At 31.8% G+C, this 26,715-nt stretch overlaps 1 protein-coding gene across 4 annotated transcripts in view; it reads right to left on the reverse strand.

Annotated features, from left to right (window-relative positions):
- The window catches only part of LOC142320434 (uncharacterized), a 72,934-nt gene that overhangs the window by 32,997 nt on the left and 13,222 nt on the right, over positions 1 to 26,715 (reverse strand). For all 4 annotated transcript variants that reach the window (XM_075358190.1, XM_075358191.1, XM_075358189.1 and 1 more), the window contains exons 2-3: positions 24,323 to 24,475; positions 12,550 to 12,675 (exon numbers count right to left, since the gene is read on the reverse strand). In XM_075358190.1, the coding sequence (XP_075214305.1) occupies positions 12,550 to 12,675; positions 24,323 to 24,472 (276 nt within the window). In that variant the 5' untranslated portion in view covers positions 24,473 to 24,475. The remainder of the gene's footprint in view (positions 1 to 12,549; positions 12,676 to 24,322; positions 24,476 to 26,715) is intronic.

The raw sequence follows: 26,715 nt of genomic DNA on the forward strand, positions 1-26,715 counted from the left end.
CTGAACATTTTATTCCAGTCTACGTTATCAAATGCCTTTTCTAGGTCTATAAACGCCAAGTATGTCGGTTTGTTTTTCTTTAATCTTCCTTCTACTATTAATCTGAGGCCTAAAATTGCTTCCCTTGTCCCTATACAATAAGTTTAGGTTACAAAAAGGATAATCCAGCAAAAATTCAAATAGAAGTGTTAAAAGTAATTGTGAAAAAACAGGATTATATATTTCCTGCGAAAAACAATTATAAATATTAAAAATAATCTATCATAAGAGAATTAAATGAATTATTCATCAGTCAAAAAAAAAAAAATCTTTAATATAAATCTCTTAATATACAACAAAAAATTTCTTTAAGAAATGTAACAATTTTATTTTAATTCTTAATTTTATTAGGGAAATTGTAACTTGTAGAGTAAAAAAAAAAAAACATTTTAAAATACATATTTAGACAGTATATACTTACAAAAATTTCTCTGTAAATTTTCAAGTATCAATTCAGAGAACGGCGAGTGACATGGCATCAAAGTCTCTGCACTCTATTATTTAGGTTTGCAGCTCCTTTTCAATTGTGAACAGAGCATATATTTGGGAATGTAATAGGACTAATATGATTTCAGACGTCTATTTCAAAATTTTGTTAATTTTTGTTTATTTTCAAATGTCTTTAAACTGTTTTTAGAATATGTCTTTTGATAAAAGTTACAAATATAACTTTTCTTCTTAGTATGAGTATTTAAATTATTTTTAAAGAAGAACTTTGATTAAAAGTCTTTTGACAAAAGTTGGAAACATAATTTTCTCTCTTTTGCACGAATATTAATATGTATCTTTGAACTCTTTTTATAATTAAATGATTTTAACAAAAGTTACAAATTAATTTTTTTTTCCTTGGTATGAGTATTTAAATGTAATTTTAAAGTATAACTTCGATTAAAAGTCTTCGGACAAAAGGTACAAATATAACTTTTCTTCTTAGTATGAATATTTAAATGTAATTTTAAAGTAGAACTCTGATTAAAAGATTTATGACAAAAGTTACAAATAAATTTTTTTTCCTTGGTATGAATATTTAAATGTAATTTTAAAGCATAACTTTGATTAAAAGTCTTCTGGCAAAAGGTACAAACATAATTTTTGTCTTTTGTGTGAATATTATTAATATGTGTCTTTAAACTCTTTTTAGAATAATATGTCTTTCCACAAAAGTTACAAATATAACTTTTCTTCTTAGTATGAATATTTATATGTGTTTTTAAAGAAGAACTTTGATTAAAACTCTTCTGACAAAAGTTACAAACATAATTTTTCTCTTTTGTATGAATATTTAAATGTGATTTTAAATGAGAACTTTGATTAAAAGTCTTCTGACAAAAGGTACAAACATAATTTTTCTGTTTTGTATGAATATTAAGATGTGTATATAAACTGTTTCTATGATTAAATGACTTTTGACAAAAGTTACAAACATACTTTTTCTCTTTTGTATGCATATTTAATGCGATTTTAAAGTAGAACTGTGATTAAAAGATCTTTGACAAAAGTTACATATATAATCTTTTTCCTTGGTATGAATATTTAAATGTAATTTTAAAGTAGGTACAGAGGAGTTTAGGTTGTCTGTTACTATTTCTCCGAGGTATTTAAATGGGTTACTATTTTGATTTTATTACCATTTATGTTTAATCCTTTTAATCGTGTTTGTATTTAGGGCAAAATATCTTGTCTTTTTTGAATGAAATTTTGAGGCCAATTTTATATGCAATGATTATTAGTTCTAATACCTGTAATTTAGTTGTTTCTTCAATGATGTTTGCTAGTAGTGCCAAGTTGTCGGTGAAACCAGGACAGTTTGTTTGTAAGGGTCATTTTTATCATGTTTTAAGTTTATAAGTAGTCCAATGTGTCTCAGAATTTTTAGTAGGGATTCTCTGTGGATGCAGTAATAAGCTTTCTTGAAATCTACAAGTGTTATGACCATATCTCTGTTTCTTCTCCTGTTGTAATTCATTATTAGCTTGAGACTCATGATCTGGTCTGGACAGCTCATCCAGGCTCTGAAACCTCCCTGGTATTCTCCTAGTTCTTTCTAGAGTTGAGGACCGATCCTGTTGAAGATGATTATTGAAAGAATTTTGTATGCTGCGTCTAGGAATGATTCCCCTGTAATTGTTAGTGTCTGTTTTGCCCCCTTTTCTGTGTATCAGATGGATGAGGACTGTCGTCCAGTGTTCTACTAGTTCTTCTTTGATCCAGATGTTGAAGGGAAACTCGCTTATCTTCCTGCATGTTTCCAGATCTCTACAAAAGTCTGATCTTCTCCAGCTGCTTTGTAATTCTTCATTTCACCCAGGGCTTGGTAAACTTCTTTTATTGTGGGAGGGTTGATGTTTTCTGCTGGTGTTATCATTGGGGTGTTGGTATTAAAGTGTAAGAATTATGTTTGTTCTTTACAACTTAGGAGTTTGTTGAAATATTTGGCTAGGATTTCCATGTTGTCTTTATTTTTATGAGTTTGGCTAGGTTTCATTTAGTAAATTCAAGTCTATGCCTGGATTGCAGGGTTGCTGACATGGTGGACCATGTCCTCCACGTCTGTTCCTGGTATGAGGCTGAACGTACCAAATTAGAGAGTAGTTAGAGAACTTGAAAGAGAGATTCAAGGATCCACTGTGTGTGTGTGTGTGTGTGTGTGTGTGTGTGTATGTGTGTGTGTGTGTGTGTGCATGCATGTGTGTATAAATGAATTATCTATCTATATATATATATATATATATATATATACACACATATATAGAAATGGGTTAATAAATGAAAAATGAACTGCATGTAATCCAAAATTTACATATAAGGTAATAATGAAAAATAATAATACAGTAGGGTGCTAATTTTCTAGATGTCCAACTAATTGGACTGCTCAAATCAAAACTAGGCAATTTAGAAAAACTAATACATTAATTCAAAAAATAAATCTTTGCTTTAATCAATTTATTGATCTTTATTTTACAGGGTTTTTCAATTGACTTTTTTGCAATTCATTTACCAAAAACACATATGACACTTCAGCAGGATGAGTGAAGATAGATTCAATAAGAAAGTTTTCAACATCGTCAAGGCAAGTAAATTAAAGTCCATTAGGATGAGAAAAACACAAGACAACCTGGAACAACTCAACATCTCAGGAGAAGAAATCAAGCACAAAAGACAATTTAGGGATGAAATTAGAAATAAGAAAATTGAACAAGAACAAAAATGGCAAACAATAGGAAGAAGATTGATATTGGAGAGGAAAAATTAACATAGTGAAGAGATAAAAAGGTTTTAGAAAGAGAAGAAGGGAGTAAAGCCATGACTGGCTCAAGGTCACGTGCTCTCCTAAAGGGGAATAATTGGAAATAACAATAATAATATGTATGAGTTAAAAAAAGTATAGGGACAAGCGAAGCAATTTTAGGCCTCAGATTAATAGTAGAAGGAAGATTAAAGAAAAACAAACCAACATACTTGGCGCTTATAGACCTAGAAAAGGCATTCGATAACGTTGACTGATAATCAGTCTTCCTGATAATCAGATTTCTTTTATTAATGGTAAACTGAGATTATCTTGGAGTGTTCACCGTTAGAGCCTCCAATGCTCCAATGTTTTCAACAGTGCACCTATACAATGATAACAATGAAGGAGATAATGACTCTAATGTAACTAAATCTAACTGCTTAGATACACATGATATTTTATCCCAATGTTTTTCCACTATTAGTTAATGATGAAAAATAACAGCAAAGGTACAGACGCCAACCTCCCAGAAGTGTATTATGCACTTTTCATCAATCATGCATTTTCAATTTCTTAAGGTAATGACAAATTTAATGACATAATGACAAATCATTATGGAAAACAAAAGATTGAATTTCGAAGGAGAAAAAGAGCAATCGATAATTATAAAAAAGCTCTAGATTGAAGAAACGGAATATACCTGATATAAATGAAATGGAAAGATTCTGTAGAATAATTTCGTGGATGGGTCTTGGTAAAATGCAGAGTATATAGCAAGTGTATTCTAACCAGGTTAGTAAGTTAACTTGTTGTACAATATTTGAGATTCTTCTGAAAATGTTCCATGCTTCAAATAATGGAAATGCACCAAATAATGAGACTGTACAAAGTTCAACAACTCATCGACTAGCTTCTCTCAAATTTTCAAGATGCAATGAATCCTCCAGGAAGAGATGTGAATCGATAAAAAATAATTCTTTTTAGGGAACAGTTTGTCTTTCATCGATACTCTCCCAGAAGAAAGACACCAGCACGTGGTGAAACTTCAAATTATGTCTTGTCTGTGGCTACACATGAAATCTCATGACATATGCTGGAAAAGAAGCAATTTCAGGCAAAGTGGTTCCAGGAAAATACGTGTTGGAGCTTGCTGGACCATTACTCGAAGCTGAATGAATACTATCATGAAAATTGGTATAGTGTATCACTGGCTTCTCAGTTACATGATTGTTATACAAATCTTGTTGGTACATAAATGGCTAATCAAAAAGGAAATACTAAATAATTAACAGAAACCGAACTGAAAAAAGGTGAAGTAGTTACAGCCCTATGTACAGGTAAAAAAAATATATTGAAATTGAAAATTAACAGGATGTGTTGATGTTTTCAACAAAACACAGACAAAATGGTAACAAAACAGAAAAGAGGGAAGGACCTTGTTATCAAACAACAACTTCCAATGAAAATCCTAATATTTAGGAAGAATTGCTTTTATATTTTTTACAGACGTTTGACAATAATGTGCAAACTTAAGTCAGTCAAGATGGATCTACAGAAGAGACTGCAACAGTAAATAGGCTGATTAACACTGAAGGTAAGAAGTCAACAGCAAGGCAGAGGTGCAGTGGCTGCCACAAAATAAAGCTAACAGAAGACAGAGAAACCTCAGAAAAACTATCAAAAGGGTGATGACAAAATGTACTTTGTGTGATGCCTTCTTTTGTCTCTATTACTTCAACTGTTGACTGGTTTTGTTATCTCATAAAACCTTCAATAGAAAGTTTGTTGATCATGATTTTGTGTAAAAATGTTCTGAATTGAATTATAACAAAATTGATAATTAAATAACAGAAATGATGAAGAGAATGATGTAATGTTATTGTTTTCTATATAATATTGTTTTTGTAACTTAGTTTTATGTAAGTAATATAATAATAATAATAGTACTAGGAGACAGAAATAGGTAGTTTCCTTAGAGTTATAAACATAACTTTCCTTTACAAGAAAATTTATAAAGAATACTTTGTAAACAATATTAAAATTAATCATGTGATCCCTCTAAGGCTCACATCAAGAAGCTGTGTAAGCTGCATGTGGCTCAAACAAGTTTTTGTATAAATAAGCATGTTATACTTTTAATTAATATTACATTTAAATATCACTAAAATAAGTTGTGATAAAAAGAACGTCTATATTAATCAGATTAAGCAGAATTCAAAAAAATTAACAATGCAAACTTGTTTAGATATAAAAATGTCAATAAGCACAAGTTTATGTAACTCTTATTTATTATATTATTGTCATGTTTGTGAAACAGATTCATAATATTGGTCTGTACATCTTTCTTTATTCATATCTTAGTTTGACATTAGGTTATACTTTGCTAACCATCATTGTCATACAATTCAAATTATGTACAAATAAAATGTTTAATTCAATAAATAAATTATTAAACTTTAACTAAAGCCAGATGACCATAAGTCTCCTAACACCCTTCAGGAAATACTAGCACATTCACTTTAGCAATAATAGATTTATTCAATTCATAATCATTCCTAACAACAAATTTTATATTGAATATTAAATGTTAATAAGCAAGAGGAAGAACTAATTATAAAGGGGTATTAATATTTATGTACAATGTTCATACGTTTTATAAACATCACTTTCAAATATTACTTTTAATTCTAATTTTTGTGAGATTCTATTTATTTTCCGAGGCTTTTTAATAGAATCGATAATTTGCGATATTATTTAGTAGACATGTATTAGTTAGTTATGATGTTTTTATTCTGTCTGTGTTTTTTGTTATTTTGTTGAGTGTTCAAATAGTTTTTTGCAACCAATCTCAGTTTATTTTAGTGAGTTTTACTGGACATAGTAAGTAGTGGTTTTCTAATATACAATTGGAAAGATAAGTATTTCCAACACTTAAATTTAAATATAATTATCAACCGATTTTGGTCTAGTTGGCAATCTGTGGAATATTTGTTGAAGTTGGAAAAAAACAAAATTAAAAACCTTATAAGGCATATTATTGTGCAGACATGTTTAAGCAAAGATAATTTTTTCAAGTTGTTAATGCAACCTTTGTAAGGCCTGAGACAGGAAGTGCTTATTATCAGAAGATACTTAATGTAACATAGCAAATGTAGAGACCAATAAAAGAATTATTCTTTTTCTAGACAGACATTTTTTTAGGGAAGCTAGTTGCATCACTGCCCACGAAGTAAGGTTGAAACTAAAACAAAATCTGACATTCCACTAGCCAAATATGATGAACTTCAAATGAGATGACACTCTTAGGCAAAACAATATATGAGGATGACATCTGCAGATCTTTTACAAATATTGCCTTAAGAATTTTACCCCATCTATATCACATGGCATGACTTGCCAACAGAACAGAAGACAAGGTCTAAATTGCAGTAACGACTTTTAAACTATGAATTGAGGTTAAAAGGACAAGAAAAATCTTTAACTCAAGGGCGTTTCTCAACCCAAGAAGTGTGCTTCTAGATCTAATTCTATAAAGGGGAGTCACACTACGGCCAATCTCTATGACAAGAAATGTTTTTCTTGTGGAAAATTAGGCCATCATCTAAAAACTGGTGAGTGGGACTTATTTCTTATAAATGCAAATTAAAGAGCCATAAATCAAATGAATGTCCATGTAATAACAAACATTCTGTTATAGTTAAAACAGGCTTGGAAAAATTAATGCTAGTGTTAACATTCTGACTATCTTATACTCCACAACAATCTGAAGTAGCTGACACAGAAAACAGAATCATTTGCGAGATGGCAAAATCCTGGTTGCATTCTGCACTCCACTTACCCAAATCGCTTAGGGGTGACGTTATGAAGCAGTCCTTTCTGCTTCATATACATTACATAGAACAGCAACAATGAAGGTGAAAGTAAAAACCTCTTTTGAGTTGTTTCTGAAAAGGTAAGTGAATATCAATTGTCACAGAATTTTTTGCTTGGATTCTGGACAATAAAAGATGAAAATTTGATTTAAAATCATTACAGTTTGGTTATGTAGACTGCGGTTATAGAGTTTATTTTCTAGACAAGTAAAAGGTTGTCTGCAGGGATCTTAAATTCAGACCAGAAACATTACAAGAATCAAAAATTCATAATTTTTCTTCCATACAGAGTAAAGACCTTACTGATATGTCTAAGAAGCTATGAGTTTGATTCCTTTAGAAAAATCAACAGGTAACAATGAGGACATATACTATTTAATTAACCAGGGACAAATAGACATTCCAGCTATCAAGAGGAGGAATATTTTTTTCTTCATCTATCACCTTCAAATTATCATGAGGCTATGCAGAGTGACAGAGCGTCTAAATGGAAGAAAGTGATAGATGAAAAAATAAGTTCTCTTCATCAGAATCAAATACGGCAGGCTAGAGAAGAAACCTCCAGATTGTGGAGTGGTGGATAACCAGTGGGTATGTGCTGTCGGGACTGATTCAGATGACATCATAAACTATAAAGCAAGACTAGTTGCTAAGGGCTATCATCAAACATCCAGGGATTGATTATTTTGACAATTTCAGCCCTGTTACCCACTTAAAGACAGTCAGGACAATTTTAGCTTACTCATGATGTGAACACTTTCCTTAATGGCAAACTAAACAAGAATGTGTTCATGCAATAACCTCAAGGAAATGAGATGGAAAACAAAATGAGTATGAATTACTAAAACATTTGTATGGCCTTAAACAAGTTTCTAAGTGTTTGTATAAATACCTAACACTTCTTATAGCAGTCTGGTCTAGAAGATGGCAAGACAGATCTCTGCTGTTTACAGTAAAGAAATTGTAGTGTTTTTTCATGTTGACGACAGTTCTTATTACAGGGCCTTCTTCAATGATCATGAGTATCTTCCTTTGAATCACAAAGTTAAATCCTTGATTTGAATTAAAAATAAATGAAGTGGAAAATTATCTTGGGATAAACATTGTAATGGACAAATTTATGGAGATGGTCCAATCAGTATATGCAAAGTTAATTCGACCAAAATATGGGTTTAGTGACTGTAAACCTTAATCTTTCCAACTGAACTTGATTGGTAACCTGGTAATTCTCCTCTAATCTCCAATGATGAAAATTACAGGGAAATGGAAGCTTAAATTATTTAGCTTCAGGCAAAACACCAGACTTAAGTTTTGCCTTGAATAATGCATCTGGAGCACAAATTCAACCATCATTTTAATTTGGTAAAAGAGATTTCAGACATTTGTAAATCTATTCCTGAAGATGGCATTAGTTATAGTAAAACAACTGTTAGACAAATTGAGGCATACAGTGATGCCAATTACCTTTGTGACAAAGTCACTCAAACATAAACTGTGAAACTCTACTTAAATACTGTGATAAATCAGTTGCGTGGAAAAGTAAATTGCAGAAATCTGTATCAATTACAACATTAAATTAATTATATCTTGTAAAAAGCCACTAAATATGTACAAAAAATTGAATACTTTTAAACATATATTCATAATCAATATGGTTTTGATTATTAATTAGTCATTATAAGAAACTCTACTTATCTTGTATTATGTTTATACACTTGGCTGAAACTATTACAGATGATTACTTTAGTATTAATACTAAATACTTTTAATACAAAACATTTTTTAGCGCATACTGTTTAAAAATTTATAAAAAATTAAATTTAAAAAATCGGTCACATAATGAGAGTAGTTCTTATTTTATGTCACATAATCGTGTACATGATTTCAATTTCTTTGAAAATATTGCTTTACCTTAATTGATTCATATACTTTTACATATACTTATAAAAATTTAGCTACCATGCCCTTCAGGAATAAATAAAAGAAACCTCTTCGTTACTGCAGAAGAAAGAATCTTGTCATTGGAAGAAGTGTTTAATTTCCTAATGAATTCAGATATTGAAGATAATCAAATGGGTGGTACGATCCAAGTAGAAGAGGTTGTAAAACACTTGCTCCAGGATTATTTAGATGTAGGACACGGTGTTTATGTGGATAATTTTTACAGTAATGCACCTCTTGACCGATGAATTGTTGGAAAGAAAAACTTATGTAACGGGGACCCTGAAAGCAAACCATAAAAAAAATCCAGTCCATATTAATAAAAGAATTTCAAGCGGAGAAATTGAGCAAGGTTATACCACAAAAGGTATTTGTGTATTTAAGTGGTTCGACAATGCCAGATGAATAACGCATATTTACTGTATAAAATATATAGGCCTAACAAGAAAATGACATTGTTAAAATTTCAGGACGTATTATTGAAAAATTAATCTATAGTAACCAACAGAAAATAAGATCAGAACCAGCAGTTTTAGAGGCATTGGCAAGACCCAAATTCGTATTCCACGGAAAATGGAAAAGAATGAATCTGTTAGAAAACCACAGAGGAAATGCTGAGTGTGCACTCAAAAAAAAAAAAAGTTAGAAGAGAATCCCAATATTATTGTTCATTGTGTCCTTCGCAACCAGCTCTTTGTTTTGAAATCGTCTTAACTTGGATGGCCTGGAGATGGAGTTCCAACCAAGCTCACGACCAATTTTATTAAGAAAAAATGACCTGTGAAGGCATATCGTAATGCATACACCAGGCTGCCGGAGGACACAGTCCTCTCCGGCAGTGTATCCACAGTGAATACAGTCACAGTAATAGATAGCGAGATTGCCAAGAGCAGAATATTAAAAGCTCTAACAATGAGGCACTCACAGGTGATGTGGTTATTGAATGCTTCACGGATCCAGGCAAGTAATGTTTTGACAGCTGCTATAGAGACTAAACTAGTCGGTGAGAAAATAGGAGAGCAGGTTCCAGTAAAGATACATTCCATATAGCCTACATAAATTCTGGCGACAGTTCCAACCTGGCCCAGGCATTAGTTGGCATCCTCAGTAAAATAAGGATTAACGGCAGAAACATAGAACCCGTACAGACAAGAGATTTAAGGCATGAAGTGTGCTACCTTCGTGCGTAAAATAAAATATTAGAATGTGACAGGAGGATGAGTGAGCAGAACTATTATGTGGCTGTACCAGGCAGCAAATCCCCCTCTGCTTGGCGAAGCGAGCAGCAAGATCAGCCTAATCATTAAATATAGACACTCATATTGAAGACAAAAACTTCATATGCTGACCTTCTGAGAACCATCAGGATGGGTGTTACAGTCCCTGACAAGGCTGAAATACTTTTCATTCAGAAATCTGGTGACAAAATGAGATTAGAGATAAAAATAATGCTGGAGCATTTAAACAGGTGGTTACTACCGCCCTTAAAGAAGTATCAGTGTGCAAGAGAACCATAACTGCTGCACTCAGCATCCAGGATCTTGAATGTAACATAAGAATGGAAGACATAGATGAAAAACTCATGGAAACTGCTGGTCCACATCTGCCTGAAAATGTGCGCTATACCATCAGAACTGGTTACAGTGACAATAAGGTTGCCACATGCTGGTTCCCTGCAACATTGTCTGCGTCAATCGTGCAGAAGGCTGCATATGAATTAGTTTGGTCTTCTGTCATGTCGATATAATGGAGCAGCCCCTGAGGTGCTTCAGATGTTTTGTGGCAGGCCATACGGCAAGAAGTAGCTGCTGAAACAAAAGGACTGGAGCATGTTGTAACTGTGGTGGTGAGGGCCACAGGGCAGCAGACTCTATGGAGACTTCCAAATGTCTGTCCTGTGGCATCAAAGGACAATGTACAGGATCTACTGCATGCCCTAGAGGAACTGGAAGGGAGACTGCTAATGAGGACTGGCCAGATTAAAGTACGGAAATGAGGATAATTCAAGTTAACTTGAATCATGCTGTATTGGCTCATGATCTACTGGCCAGATATGCCTTAGAGATGGGAGCAAATATCATACTCATCTCAGGGCCATATGTCACTCACCCACCACCAAAGTGGTATTGTCAGGAGACAGGGTGCCGCCATCTGGACATGTGCGCCTGCAGGAGAGCTTCATCAGGGCAAGTCGGGGTTATTTACCTCTACTTTTGTTATATATCACCGAATATCCCAACTGAGAGGTATGAGAGAAATTTGCCGCTATTGCAAGGGATCTTCCTGTAAATTGCCCTGCACTCCTTGCAGCTGATTTCAATGTGTGGTCCACAGATTGGGGCTCCACTAGGACTCACAGTCAAGGCAAGGTTATTAATGCAGACAGCTGTGGCGCTGGATCTTGTTTGTCTGAACAGACTCCTGCAGGGTTTGTCCCCGGCTACTGTGCGGACAAAAACGAGGTTACATTCCCTTGTTAGGTGACCTAACAAAGTCACCTAATTTATTGGGTATAGTTCATCTAGCTAAGTCACCTAACTTATTTGGTTGGCTTATTTGGATGTAGGTCTAAATTTCTACCTTACGTAAAATATAAATTTGATTGGTGTGAGTGTAGCAATGATTTAACTTATAACTCGTTCATTTTCTGAGGCATTCACAGTCACAAACGGTGTTGTCAAATTTGGACTAAGCGTGGGGTCTGTGCTTCCGGCAAAATCTGACTTGTACTTTACTGATGCAAACGTCTGCCGAGGCATTTACATTAGTGGCATCCTGAACGAGACCTGGCTGATGACTGTGAGATGTAATCAGTTAGAGGGTCTAAAGACAACCTCCAGTAAGGCCCCTCAAGGCTCGGAACAGAGGAGGTGGTGTGACAACTCGTAATGTTACAAGGTGGATGTCTTCCCCTATGGGGTTGGGATGCCCTTAAAGAGATATCGCGATTGCAGACAAGAGATTGGGATGGCAGACAGATATCGCGAATGTAAGGATCTAGTTACATGCATTCGCAAAGCTAAAAAGAGATCCTGGAAGAAGCTAATTACAGATGTAGAAATTGATCCTTAGGACAGGCCTTACAACATACTGGAAAGGATAGCCATAAAGCCCAGAGCCCATGTCATTCAGGATAGGATGTGCAGAAGGTTCGCAATATAAACAAGCTGTTTCCTCTCAGACAGGAGCTAGGGATTGATGATAGAAGTGATGTGGATATCATATGGATAGACACTAGGCTAAGATTTGGAATACAAGCCATAGAGTGGCTAAAAAATCTGAGAGGACTGCGAGACTGACTACTCGCCTCCTCCCAAACAGTGGCAGACCGACCCTGCATCATAGAAGGTTACTTATGGGAGTGACGTACACCACACTGCTTTATGGGACTGAGCTATGGGCTGGAGTAATTAGAGGGCTAAATCTGGAAAATTGGTGTTCCCTGTATGAAAAATCTAACATCCTTACCTCTTCATTTTCAACTTTTACATTTTCTGATTTAACTAAGTTTGTATCTTCAATTGCTAAAGGATCTTTTGGAATATCACTATTAATATCAAGCGGTTCCTCCTTCAGTCTCATTAAATCTTTCTGCTGTAACACAAAATAAAAAATTAATGCTACAAAGTAAGTATATTTATGATATTTTGTTCTGAATAATTATTATAATTAAAATTAAAAAAAAAAATAATTATTATAATTATGATTAATAATTCATCATTTTTATTATGAAGAGAAAACTATCTCTAATTCACTTACCAGATACATTAACAGTGCAGCCATAGTTCAATTATTATTATTATTATTATTATTATTATTAAGTGACTTTAATGTGCCAGGTTTCATCCAAATTTAGCTCTTCACCTTACAGATTCTTCAACAAAATCTAATCATTTACAATCAAATAAACTGATAAACTGCTGCGGTAATTCACTTCATTTAGTTTTTCCAATTTTACAGACAGCATTCATATTTCATATGATAATATTTTAGAGATAATCTAACCTAAAATTTTGAATTCTACTTATAAGTGATAAATACATATCAGATTATAAAAATATTAATTTTGTAAGATTCAACATTTACTAAATGAGAGTTTGATTCTAAACAATATTTATTTATTATTTTATTTTTTATATATCAACATATAAGTCTGAAGCTTGTGTGTGGAACATGGAAATTGATTTTGTAGTGTATGAAAAAATACCATGCTGACTGGGATTTATATTGATCATGATATAGAAATTTTTGCTGAGGAATTGCAACCATATATTAATACATATGTACCAAAAGTACTTATAAAAAAAATTAATTTTCTCTAGTGAAAATACTAATAAATAAACATAAGTAAACATAAAAGAATAAGTGATTTTCTAGTGAACTTATTACCAGAATTATTAATAAGCTTCAAAAACAATGTAGATCTACTTATTATGAATTATTTAAGAACAAATTGTACGTAATACTCTTAGTCGTAAAGATTTATTATTAAGTTATATTGTTAAACTTGAGGAATCTTTATATACTGATCCCAAAGATTTTTTAAAATTTGCTAATAAAAATGACAACAGTAGATCTTATCCATCTCTTATTAGTTTTGAAAATAAGTATGCTGATAAAGGTGCTTATATTGTAGAAGTTTTTGCTAAAAAATTTGGAAGTATCTACACTGATTTTTCCTAGACTGAAATTAGATTTAACAATAATGATCGCTTCACTTTTAACTAAGCTCTTCAATCGTTATTTAAATACTGATGTTTTTCCTAGTTGTGACATTCAGATATCAATAATGATTGTCCTATCAGCAAATGCAATTTTTTCGCTAAACTCTTGGATAAGTTAGTTTGTTAGAAAAAATTAGACCTTGAATACAGTAACTTATAGTTCTGAACAACATGGTTTTTTTGGAAAGTAAATTAGACAAATGAACTTAAGTGCATATTTGGAAGATATTGTTGATGTGCTAAATGACAGTTATTATCTTGATGCAATTTACAAAGATTTTCGTTGTGCGTTTGATGTAGTTAACATAAAATTACTTATTAGAAAACGTGCTGCGTGTGGATTTAATAAATTCTCTTGGATACATTAATTTCACTCAAACAGAATTCTCTGTGTTAAAAACGATAATTTTATCTCTAAGCCTATTTATGTTGGATCTGGAGTAAGACACGGCATGCATTTTGGTTCAACAATTTTCCTACTACTTATAAATGACAGTTTAATAAGTTATTTGCATTTTTTTTTATTTGCCAATGATATGAAATAGTTTATGTCCATTACAATTGTAGCTGATATTCAGTTACTTCAAAGAGTTGAGCTCTGTGCTTAGAGATAAAAGCAGGAGCTACTATTGGGAATAATAATTTTGATATCAGACGTGCCTGACTAGCATGGATTTGCCGAGCTGAACTATGCATTGAACAGAATGACAGCCACACTGAGGTACTGCTTTGAAGAAATATTTGCAAATTTATCAAGTAAGAAGAGTTTTGATGTTTAATAATTTTTAGAAAAAACCAAAAGGTATGTGGCTGGTATTTTTTGAAATATATTTTTTATTCTTTTTCTGTTATTGATATGTTTTCTTCTTTTTTATCATTTACATTATTTGCCCAAACACTGCTGAAAATTGTTCAGTTTAAAATCACATCCATTTTCCAATCCAGATTGTGCGTTCTGTTTCTAATTAAAGTTGAACTTTTCAGATTTGTGTTTAAATTTAAGACATATTTACAAAAATTTTCTCAGAAGTAAATTCTCTGCTAAGTTAACAAGAAATTTTTCTTTGTTTCTTGGTAAAGTTATTTTATTCCAAATTTAAAAAAAAAGTATATTTTCTAATAAAAATGTTTCTTTTTTACCACACTCTTATTAAAAACTAAGTGAAAGAGAGGTCAATTCAATTTCTTAGATCAAACACCATAAGGAAGCACCAAAAACGATTATACACTGAAGTTTTTGTATAGTTTAATTTCACAAAGGGAGTAGAAAGCAGAGCTAAATGTTTTGCGAGGCAAATCTCACAAGTAAACAGTTTTCTGACCTATGTTTTTATGAACATTTTTTCATACGTTTGGCAATAAAATCATCTCCCGAGAGACTGCCATGCAATTTGTATATTGAATGATAATTTATTTTTAAATGATTCTAGTGATAATGCTGATTTTGGCAACTATTGAAAATCCTGAATACAGATCAAAATTTGACAAACCAGCTGTAAATGACACAACAAAAAATCAAAAGGTTTATAGAGAGTGGGCCAAGCAAAGGTTATGGAACTATGAATTTGTCTGATTCTGTTAGTAATTCCGCTGATACAAGTAATAGCAACACTACTCCGATTTCTTGAATTCCTGATGAAACAGAGTATTTTGAAGTATGCACTATTGGTGCCTCCAACGGTCCAATGTTTTCAACAATGCACAACACAATGGTAACAGGGAAAGAAACAATAAATCTAATCTTCACTGCAGTTAATAATTTAGATATGGGGACCCTCTGGTGAAAACCAGTTATTTTTCCCAATGCCTTTCCACAGTTAGTTAATGATTAAATAACAGCAAAGGTACAGACACCAACCTCCAAGAAGCGTACAATGTTCGACAACTCATCGACTTGCTTCTCCCAAACATTCAATATGCAATGAATCCCCAACAAAAAATATGAATCAATTAAAAATAATTGCTTTCACAGTAGGGCTTGTTTTTTGTTACTGCAAACAAATGACATCAGTACGGGGTGAAACTTTTCAAATTATGCCTTATCTACTATGGCCACACATGGAATCTCATGATAAATGCTGGAAAAGAAGCAGTTTCAGGCAAAGGGGTTGCAGAAAATTATGTGTCTGAGCTTGCTGGACCATTACTTGATGCTGGATGAACATTTTATTGTGACAATTTGTACACAATTGTTCCCAGCTACTTGATTGTAGAAATAATCTCTGTTAGATTATTTCTAGACGAACAATAACAAATAACACACATACGGTGAGCAACTTACAAACCAAACTGAGCAAGTTTGAATTTGTTATTTGAGTGTTACCTTAAACACTGCTTCGATTAGCACCATTACTGGTTGTGTATATTACTACATGAATCTACTATTGTCAGTTTTAAACTGTTCATCCTTCAATTCAGCAAGTTTTGTTCCGTGAGTTGTGTTTTTCTAAAATGCCTTAGTGGATCAAGAAATGAGTTACTATAGTGAAAAATAATCTGTGTTCTGAATCCTTTCAGTTTTCTTTTTTCATGGGTGCACAAGGAAGTGTCGTTTTCATCAGCGAGAAAGGATAATCATATAGTATGTAAATAAATATCAAAAATTAAAAACTAAGAACCCAAAAAATGAAATAAAACCAGCAGTAGATCTCGACTGTTCCTCATATTGATTCATATGCGTTAGAGAACTCTACATCAAAAATTGGATGATTTTGTTGCACTTTAATAAGAGCTAAGTACAGATTATTTGGTTTTGTCTATTCTAATGGCATTTCGCCACTTTCAACAGGGCTTGAATGAAATGCACCTGTAGTAAGATGGATGAATGAATGATAAACTACATCTAGCTAGCATTCTAAGAATGGTGGACTAACTGAATGAATAAGCTACACAGTTATTCTCCATGTAAGAATGGACTAGAACTCAGTAAAAGTGCAACATGCATACTCAATCAGCTCCTCATCGATTATTAGATAAAACTCTCTCTGCATGTCTATCGTTTTTAAAATTTTACTTTCAGCTCCTTTAAAAATGTTACAGACATTAGTCATTGATCAAACAACATTATTAAAAATCTAACCACTGTATATAGTTCAACTGGTTCACCATGCAAAAACAATTGAGGGTCAGTATCTTCCCTCAAAATTAAAAGTAGATGTTATTTCATTTGCATATTCCCTGGAGAAAATGCAAATTCAGTCATTTTACACCACAATTCTAAATGGGTTGTTTTATTTTGGAGCAGTCTCTCGCTAGTAGTTACAAAGTTCTAGATGCTACGTAAATTGAAAAATCATCAACAAATAAAGAGTTAGTTAGTTTTAATATTTATAGCTACGGCAAATAAAGTAACACTTAGGACAATTCCCTGAAGCATTCAGTTTTCTAGTGTGAAATTTTCAGATATCATCTTTCCAACTCAAACTCAAAAGGGCCGACTACTCAAACGGCTGACAGGATGAAACCCCTGATAAATGCAAGATTTTCTAGAATACTGCATTCACACAGTGTATTTAGGATTCCTCTCCTCCAAGCCGTGACATACTTCTTTTGGACATCAAAAAATACAGCAACCAGGCATTGGCAAAGTAGAAAGGTGTTTTGAATAGCAGATTCCAAGGCAACTATATGATCGATATCATATAGCATTTCCAGTGGAAATATCATGGGAAATATTCAAGGCACACCTCCCGTAATGAGAAGAAAAAGCAACTTTTAATTCATTATGCAATTCTTCGCTAATAAAAGGCACACTTTTTAACTGCAACTTATAATTCATAAACTCAGGACAGTATGATGATAAGTGAAACTGACCTAAAAGAGTAACTAAGCACGTTCACCACACCAATTGGTAAGGTAACGAGGATGCCGTTGCTTTTCAGTCCAATTGACGGTGGTGACTGTCCTGACCCGCACATGGCCTGTACTTTTCTCCAAACAACAGATGATGCAATTGTCTGAGAAATGGTACTGACATAATTTAGCCATGATTTCTGTTTAGCACACTGAAACACTCGATTGCACACAGCTTTCACATTGCAGTAGGCGCAAAGCATTCTATCATAGGCCGATTGAAAGGACACAAAGCACTGCAACGATCCCTTAATGCACTTCTGCATTCTTCATTCTATCAATTTCTGTTTTTCAGAACAGCAGGTGCCTTGATTTTCCAGATGTTAGAGGGATATATTCACTTGCACTATCAAGTATCAGCGGTGAAAAATTGGAAATTTGGTAGATCACATCACCACTTTTGTTGTATTGGATAATTGAAGCTTTGTAGCTGATCCAGTCTGCTTTCCCAACCATCCTTCTGCATAGCTGACTGAGACAAACCCTTACTATCGATTGAGATAACAACTGGTCTATGATCGCTTACAAAATGTTTTTGGAAACACGCCAGTTAAGACAAGGAAGTAGGGATGCTGAACACGACAGATCGATGCACGAAAATGTACCTGATGAAGATGATACAAACATGTAAGATTCATCGTTCCATAAGCAGAAATCTAAGTTCTGCCTCAGTTGATCAACCACACTGCCTTGGGAAGAACATGATGAGCCCCATGAATGGTTAAAGATAAATTGTATCTTTAATTCACTTACCACACACATTAACAGTGCAGTCATAGTTCAATTATTATTATTATTATTATTATTATTATTAAGTGACTTTAATGTGCGAGGTTTGACCCATGTGCATAGAACATGGGAATCAAATTTTGTAGTGTATGAAAAAATGCCATGCTGACCAGGATTTAATATTGATCATGATATAGAAATTTTTGCAGAGGAAATGCAACTGAGTCAATCCTTTTGAAATGTCCTAGAAAAACATAAACTGGTTGCTTGAAAAATTCAAAAAAGAATGAAACTTACCAACTTGTTTCACTATTTTTTTATTTATGTTTTATTTAAGCACAGTACCTGTGGCAACCATTTTTGTTTCGGTGTGCACACACATTTCTGTAATTGTAAAGGTTTACGGAAAAAATCGTATCTAAAAAACTACTGGTCCTAGAAAGGTGAAACAAAAAGCGATTTATTCATATTTTCTCAAAGTAAAGGACTGGTTTAGTGACTTATTTACCTATCTCTTTTCTTTCTATGAGAAAATTACAAATAACATTGAACATGAAAAAATGTGTGAAATTTCACTTTTGGTAATTTTTTTCAAGTGGCAGGGATGGCATATACAGTTTGAATAATTTTTTTTATGTAGGTATATGTTAGTAGTTTTGCCATAAATAATATTAATGGTGATATTCTTACCCCTAAAATTTTATCTATTTCTGAAAACTAATTATTTTTTTAAATTAAAATTTTTGCTTCAAATAACTCTGATGGGGCTGGTGATAAAAATCTCAATTTTGCACAATTGTTGGACTGTTTTTGTAGATGTTTATGGCAAATAAAAAGTTTCTTGTGTTGAAGTTGATGTTTTCAGTATTTTTAAAATAGGTTTTTTTTAATTATTAATGATACATCTAATTTAATAACTTAACCAATACCAGTATCCAAATACAATTTTGATACAAAAACTTTAGCAAAACTTATCAAAACTGAAATTTCAATAAGTAGCCTAAATGATTTTTCAAGAATTCATTTTTATTTTTGTATTGGTTCATTTTTGTAAACACTATGGAATAAAAAATAAATTGTAGCAAAAATTAAATTGTACTTCAATGAAATAGCGTTTTTGTAACAATGAAAGTTTTATTTATTGTGGTACCGTATTTATTTTAAATTTGAATGCTGATGGCCTTTGATCCATACTGAATGTTTTCAGTTTTGATGGAGTTGATACACCCAAAATGCTACAAGCAGCATCAAATTGTTCAATATTGTGATGTGGAGCAATGTATTGCTCTTGGTTTTTGAATTCATATAGTTTTTTGTTCTGCCGAGAAAAAATAATTTTGAAATAGTTTACAGAAAGATAATTTCCAGGAACTAAAATTACATTTGGAAAAATGTGTTCTTTAAGAGCTTGCTCTAATGTTATTTGTATTAAGTTATTCTTAACTGTTTTTTTTATGAGTTCTCAAAGGGTCACAACAGAGCTGTCCATACAGGTGACTGAATTTTGAAATTTTAACTCTTTTTGAAGACATTTACAAACATTAGTGACAACATCTGAATTAACAAATAAAAAATAAGTTGTTTTCACATTAAATTTACAAATTTTAGTGAGTTCTTTTGGTTCCATACACTGTTTTACGACACTCTTCATTCACATAAATTCCTACAGAACATTGTTTTATGCGAAATTACTAGAAAATAATGTAAAAATTTAACTGATTTAAAATTTGCAAATATAATATTATTAAGTAAAACTTATTTTAAAAAACTCCTGAACACAAGATGAAATTTGTGACACTCTATAAAGATGTGAGCAGGTCCTTGACTAATATCAGACTGACCAGTCTGTAACTGCAAAGCTAAATGATGCAACAAGCATAAATGAGCATGTTGCAACAATATTAATTTTCCTGACAACTGGAAATAACTTCAAGCGCCTGTTATAACATGAACACTGCAGTTGAATGGCTCGAACAAGTCTAGTTCAACTATAGTAATTTGTATAAAAATATTGAAGTGCCAAGAAGACAAGAAACTCCCTTGGAGCACCTCTTTTTTGACTCAAAACAGTATTGCTTTTAACAGGTTTTTCATGATTTTTGAGAAGTTATAACTTCTTTATTAGTACAATACACAAGAAACTTTTCTAATTTGCCATAAACATCTACAAAAACACTAAGTTGTACAAATTTGACATTTTTATCATCAGCCTCATCAGAGTTATTTGAAGCCAAAATCTGAATTTTTAAATAAAAATTAGTTTTCAAAAATTCATAAAAATTTAGGGGTAAGTGTATCATCATTAATATGATTTACGGTAAAACTACTACATATACTTATACATAAAAAAATAATTCAAAAAACTGTGTAAGCCATCCCTGCCTCTCGAAAACAATTACCAAAAGTGAAATTTCACAGTTTTTCATGTTCAGCTTTATTTGAGGGTAATTTTCTCATAGAAAGAAGAGAGATAGGTAAAAAAATCACTAGAGCAACCTTTTACCTTGAGAAAATATGAATAAATTGCTTTTTGTTTTAACCTTCCAGGATCAATAGGTTTTTAGTTACAATGTTTGCCATACACCCTTGCAATCACAAGAATAGGTGGGCGCACCGTAACAAAAATGGCCGCCATAGATAAACTGCTTAAATAAAAAATTTAGAGAAATTAGTTTTAAGGTCCTGAGATACGTAGAAAACAAGTGGGTAAGTTTCATTCTTATTTGAATTGGTCAAGCAACCACCTTTGGGTCACTTTAAATGGATTGACCTGATTATATATTAACATTGTTGATACATATACAACAAAAGTAGTTATAAAAAAAATTAATTTTCTGAAGCATTTCTGTAGTGAACTTATTATCGCAAATATTAATAAGGAAAAGTTGTATAGGCTTCAAATACAACACATATCTACTTATTATTAAGAATTATTTAAAAACAAATTGAATGTAATACTCTGAGTCATAGAGATTTATTATTAAATTACATTGTTAAAGTTGAGAAATTTTTATATACTGTTCCCAAATATTTTTTTAAATTTGCTAATAAAATAGACAACAATACATCTCATCCATTTCATATTTGTTTTTAAAATGAATATGCTGAGGGCGATGGTATTGTAGACGTTTTGCTAAAAATGTGACACTGTCTATATTAACAATGATTTTTCCTAGACTGATATTACATTTAACTAATATGATTAATTAATTCAGTCAAATTACTTTAACTAAGAATGGTGCTGATGAGACCATTTGTCAATTTAATGATAATTCTTTGATGGACCCAGAAAATATTCATCCTCTTTTAGTTAAGAAATGCTCTGCTTTTTTGTACAGTTCTTAACTAAACTCGTCAATAGTTATTTGAATTCTGGTGTTTTTACTAGTCGTAACACTCAGATATCAATAATTATTGTCCTATCAGCAAATGCAATGTTTCTGCCGAACTCTTAGATAATTTAGTTTGTATGAAAATTAGAACATGCATACGGTAATTTATATTTCTGAACAACTTGGTTTTTTGAAAGTAAATTACACAAATTAACTTATGTGCACATATGGAAGATATCTAGAAGCAATTTTTAAATATTTTCATGGTGCATTTGATATACTCAATATAAAATTACTTATTAGAATGCTTGTTTTATGTGGATTTAATAATAAATTGTTGTCTTGAGTATATTTATTTTACAAACTGAATTCCCTGTGTTAAAATTGGTAATTTTACCTCTAAGCCTTTTACGTTACATGTGGAGTGTGACAAGGCATGCATCTGGGATCTCCAATTTTCACAATATTTATAAATGACATTAGTTTAATAATATACTATTCCCATTTTTTTTTTTTTTTTATTTGCAAATGATATGAAATTGTTTAAGCCAATAATATAGCCAACAAATATAATTTAAGCCAACAAATATAGTTGATATTCAATTACTTCAAATTGACTTGCATCTATGCAAAAGTGATGCGACAAATGTTATTTCTTGTAACTTAAAAAGAATGTTTTCATATTCAATTTGGAAAGTCTGCTAATGTTGACATAATTATTTACTGAATAATATTACAACACAAAAGATAGCTACTGTTAAAGACGTGCCCCTCCCACCACAAACGCCCGAGTACAACCCACTTCAAAAACATCCAGTTCCCATGAATGACCCTGAATTATTGATATCAAGTTATCCTAAGTAAATAGATTGGTTATACTTATCTAAATCATTCAAAATTTTAAACGTTATTCTTTACAAATTTTAGAAATATTAACTCTTCAGAACTTTACGGTTATGCTTTTTTTTATCCAGTACTAAATTATTGCTCTGTTTTCTGGTGACCTTTTACTGATTTGCAATTAAATTTATCAGACATACCTCATACAATCTTTCTTAAATGTGCTGCCTATAAAATCAGTGATTCTATACACTTTGCTCATCATAACTTAATAATTCATATTTCAAATTTGTTAAAAGTAGCAAGTATTGAATCACATCTGATGAGGATAGATTTAATATTTGCCAATAAATCAAGACCTATTCTATCTTATGAATGTTAATTTTGTTAACTATTAATCTTTTGTTATTGTTTTTTTTTTATATGATTTTGTATTAATGGATTTCATGCCTGTTTATTTGAATAAATAAAGAGGTAAATTGCTGTTAATCATCCAGCCATTTCTTTGGATAAAAATGGAAAGTTAGGTCTTAACAACAAAGACAATTGCAAAATTGTAGTAAGTACTTTGAAAGATTAGCCAGAAATTAAACAAGGTGAATGCTTGAGTGCAACAAAATTAGAGAAAGAATCATGAAAACAGCCAAGAAAAAGTGAAGAACTTCTTCTAAGAAAAGATATGAAAAACTGAAAAAAACTTCACAAGACTGAAAAATGCATTAATACATCCACTACACAAATAAAAAGATAAAACAGAATAAATAACAACAAAAGGATTTCCCTCTTACATCTGATAAACATCCAAGCACTTCCAAATAGATGAAATTAATTTTAAACGCTAACTGGGAGAATACCAAGAAGGATTCAGAAACAGAAGTGCAGAACAAATCTTGAACCTTAAAAAAATAAGGGAAAAATGACAAGGTATAAAAACTAAGTAATTGTCTTCATAGATTTCAAAAAGAGTTACAACTCAATCTACAGAATTTATTCTTCATTTAACAACCTTATTATTTGGTATAAATCCCGAAACAATTTTACATTATTAAACAGACTCTGACAAATATAAAATTAGAGGTGTCAGAAGAATTAGAAATTAAAACATTAATAAGACAAGGGAATGAATTAGCTTAAAAATATTTTATCTGTGTCCTAGCGAAAGCAATAAGAGAATGGGAAGATGAAACAAATTTGAACACACCACTAAATAAAACTGGGGAGGACCCGTTTGCATCAGATGCATCTTTAGTTTGAAATCAGATGAAATAAGTCAAATAAAAAAAAAAAGGCAAGTAAAAACTTGAGAAAAATGCTACAACTACTAAAAATACAAGAAATGGATGCAAATTAAGAAGTAATAAAGATATTTACAAACACAATGAAATTGAAAATGTCAGATTACATCAAAAAATGAAGAGCCAAATCTTTTTTTCAAGCTCAGAAAAAAGATCTTCAACTATATTTACAGCAAAAACAATGCAAATCAATAAATTTCGGTGTTTCTAAATGAAATGAAGATATCTGAAGGAGATCGTGCAATATAGAACAATCTTCAGAAAATCACTACAAGATTTCATAGATTTCAAAGAGAAGGAGAAACAAAAAACAACAACATTTGGTCAAAAGAGAGAAGCCAAAAACAAAGTAAAAGAATGAAAAATTGATGGAAAATCAGTAAAGAAAACACAGAAATATGAGGAATGAATGCAAAATATTGCTTCATAATCCTCAGACAGTCAAATAAACAAAAAATTAAAAACTTACATGATCAAATGATGTATTCGTTCCCGTCCTGTGATTTGGTAAAAAAATGCATATCATGTTTCCTACATTATCCGGTTCATTCTCTAATTTAATACTTTTACTAAGAGGCAGAGCTTCATTATTAAAAGAATTATTTACAGGCTCGTTCATTATCTGTAAAAAAAAAAAAAAACAAACTAAAATAAAAATAAATTATCTTAATAAAATAAAAAAAACTATATAAAAAGACTTCATGACACGTCTCTTGCAATTCCTTAATGATTATTCTTGGTTTAATATTTAATGGTGGCCTGAATGAGGTTATATTTGATATAACCTCATATGAAAAAATCTACTTAACTTTACAGAGAATCTACTTCTAAGAAAATTAATATAAATAACATCTTTTAAAATTACACACAAATTCTGGAACTTTAAAAAACATAATGCACAATCTGGATCAGAAATGTGATAAGATTTTAAATAGAACAATTCTCATCAATGTATGAACAATTTAATGTAAATGAAAACAAATAAAAAACATAACAAAACAAAGAAATGAATAAAAAAGCTGATAACATAGTTGTAGGACTTTCACATCATATGCCTTTTTTATGATATGCAACTTACATTACACACACTAACACACAACTGAATTTAAAATATTTATAATTTTATTTAAATACAATATTCTTTTGTTTATTTAATTTATTAACTCTAATTACAATTCACACACTTACTGCTTTACATCAGTGCTACACAACCACTCCTTGTGGTGACAGGGGGGTACTACAGATCCAGTATAACCACTTAGCCACTAATTTAGGGCATTTTTTGGGGTAGGGAGCAATTTCAAAAAAAAATTTTTAGCGAATATTTTTTTTAATAGTTAACATATTGCCCAAATTTGACCATTACAATACTTTCCCTCCTACAGCTGTAGCACTAAACGGGAAAGTAATACATTTTAAAAAACAAAAATTACATACTTTTTGTTTTTTTCTAAAAATTATCAAATATCAAAACTGTTCTTGATAAATCTACAAACATTTCTTCAAAGCAGTTGCTCAATGTGGTCGCCATTCTGTTCAATGTATATTTCAGCTCAGCAAATCAGTGCTAGCTGGGGATGTCTAATAGCATCATTATTATTCCTAATAGTAGTAGCTGCAGCTACTACCATACGATGTTTCAATTCTTGTATGCCAACATAAGCGAATAGACTAACGACTTCATCCAACCCCAAAGAAAAAGTCCGATGACATGGGATCAGAAGATCAAGATAACCAATTTTACTGGTCCGTTTTGACCAATCCATTGCTTACTAAATGTGTTATTTAAATGATTCATCACATCACGACAGTAGTGAGCAGGTGCGCTTTTTTTTTCCTTTTTGTGTTTAGCCACTGGAACCACAGTTACGATTACTTGAGAGGATGAATGAGGTTGATATGTGTGAATATAAATGAAGTGTAGTCTTGTACAGTCTCAGGTCGACCATTTCTGAGATGTGTGGTTAATTGAAGCCCAACCACCAAATAACACCCATATCGATGATTTAGTGCTCAAATTTGTAGAAAAGTGCCTTTACTATGATTTGAATCTTAGAACTCTCGACTTTAAAAACAGCTGATTTGTGAAAACGAGTTCACCACTAGACCAACTCGGTGCGTTAAAAGTTGTGCCATCATTGAAAAACCATATCTGCACTCTTATCTGCAAGTGAAATATCTTCCAAAAGTTACATTAGTATTGTCTTAAAAAAATGCAAGTACCAAACTCCTTTGAAGCTTAGTGATAAAAAAAGGGGCCTATGAAATTATCATCAAGACCACAGCACACATTAACCAAATAAACGTGCATAGGAAATTACTTGCAGCAGACTGATGGGAATTTTTTTTTGTCAAAGTGACAGTATTATGATAATTTACAATGACATTTCTTGTAAAACAGGATTCATCAGTAATTAGAATATTATTTAGGAAATTGGGATGATGTTCACAATTTCTAATCAACCGTTGACAAAATTTCATCCATTTTATCAAAATCAAGTGGTAATAACTCTTGTACACATGTTGCATTTTAAGGGTATAATTGGTGCTATTGCTTGATTGCTCATGTCACACGCTTGGATGTGAAACATGAAAGCGATGTTACAACCTTCTGGTGCTTGAGGTGGGAGATACTTCCACAACATTCAATACTGCTTCTTCAGCGTTAGCATTTTTTACAAAATAAAATTATTGTGGTTTAAGCAAAACTTGTTTCTCGAACCCATCTCTCCGAAAGGTTTTCTTAAAAACTAAGTGAGGTCCATTTTTATTCAATTTCTTAGATGAAACACCACAAGGAAGCACCAAATTTACCCCTCAATTTACACACAAGAATATTGAAACTGTTTAATTTCACAAAGG

This window comes from Lycorma delicatula, chromosome 2, assembly GCF_047948215.1.
Source record: "Lycorma delicatula isolate Av1 chromosome 2, ASM4794821v1, whole genome shotgun sequence".
Lineage (NCBI taxonomy): Eukaryota > Metazoa > Arthropoda > Insecta > Hemiptera > Fulgoridae > Lycorma > Lycorma delicatula.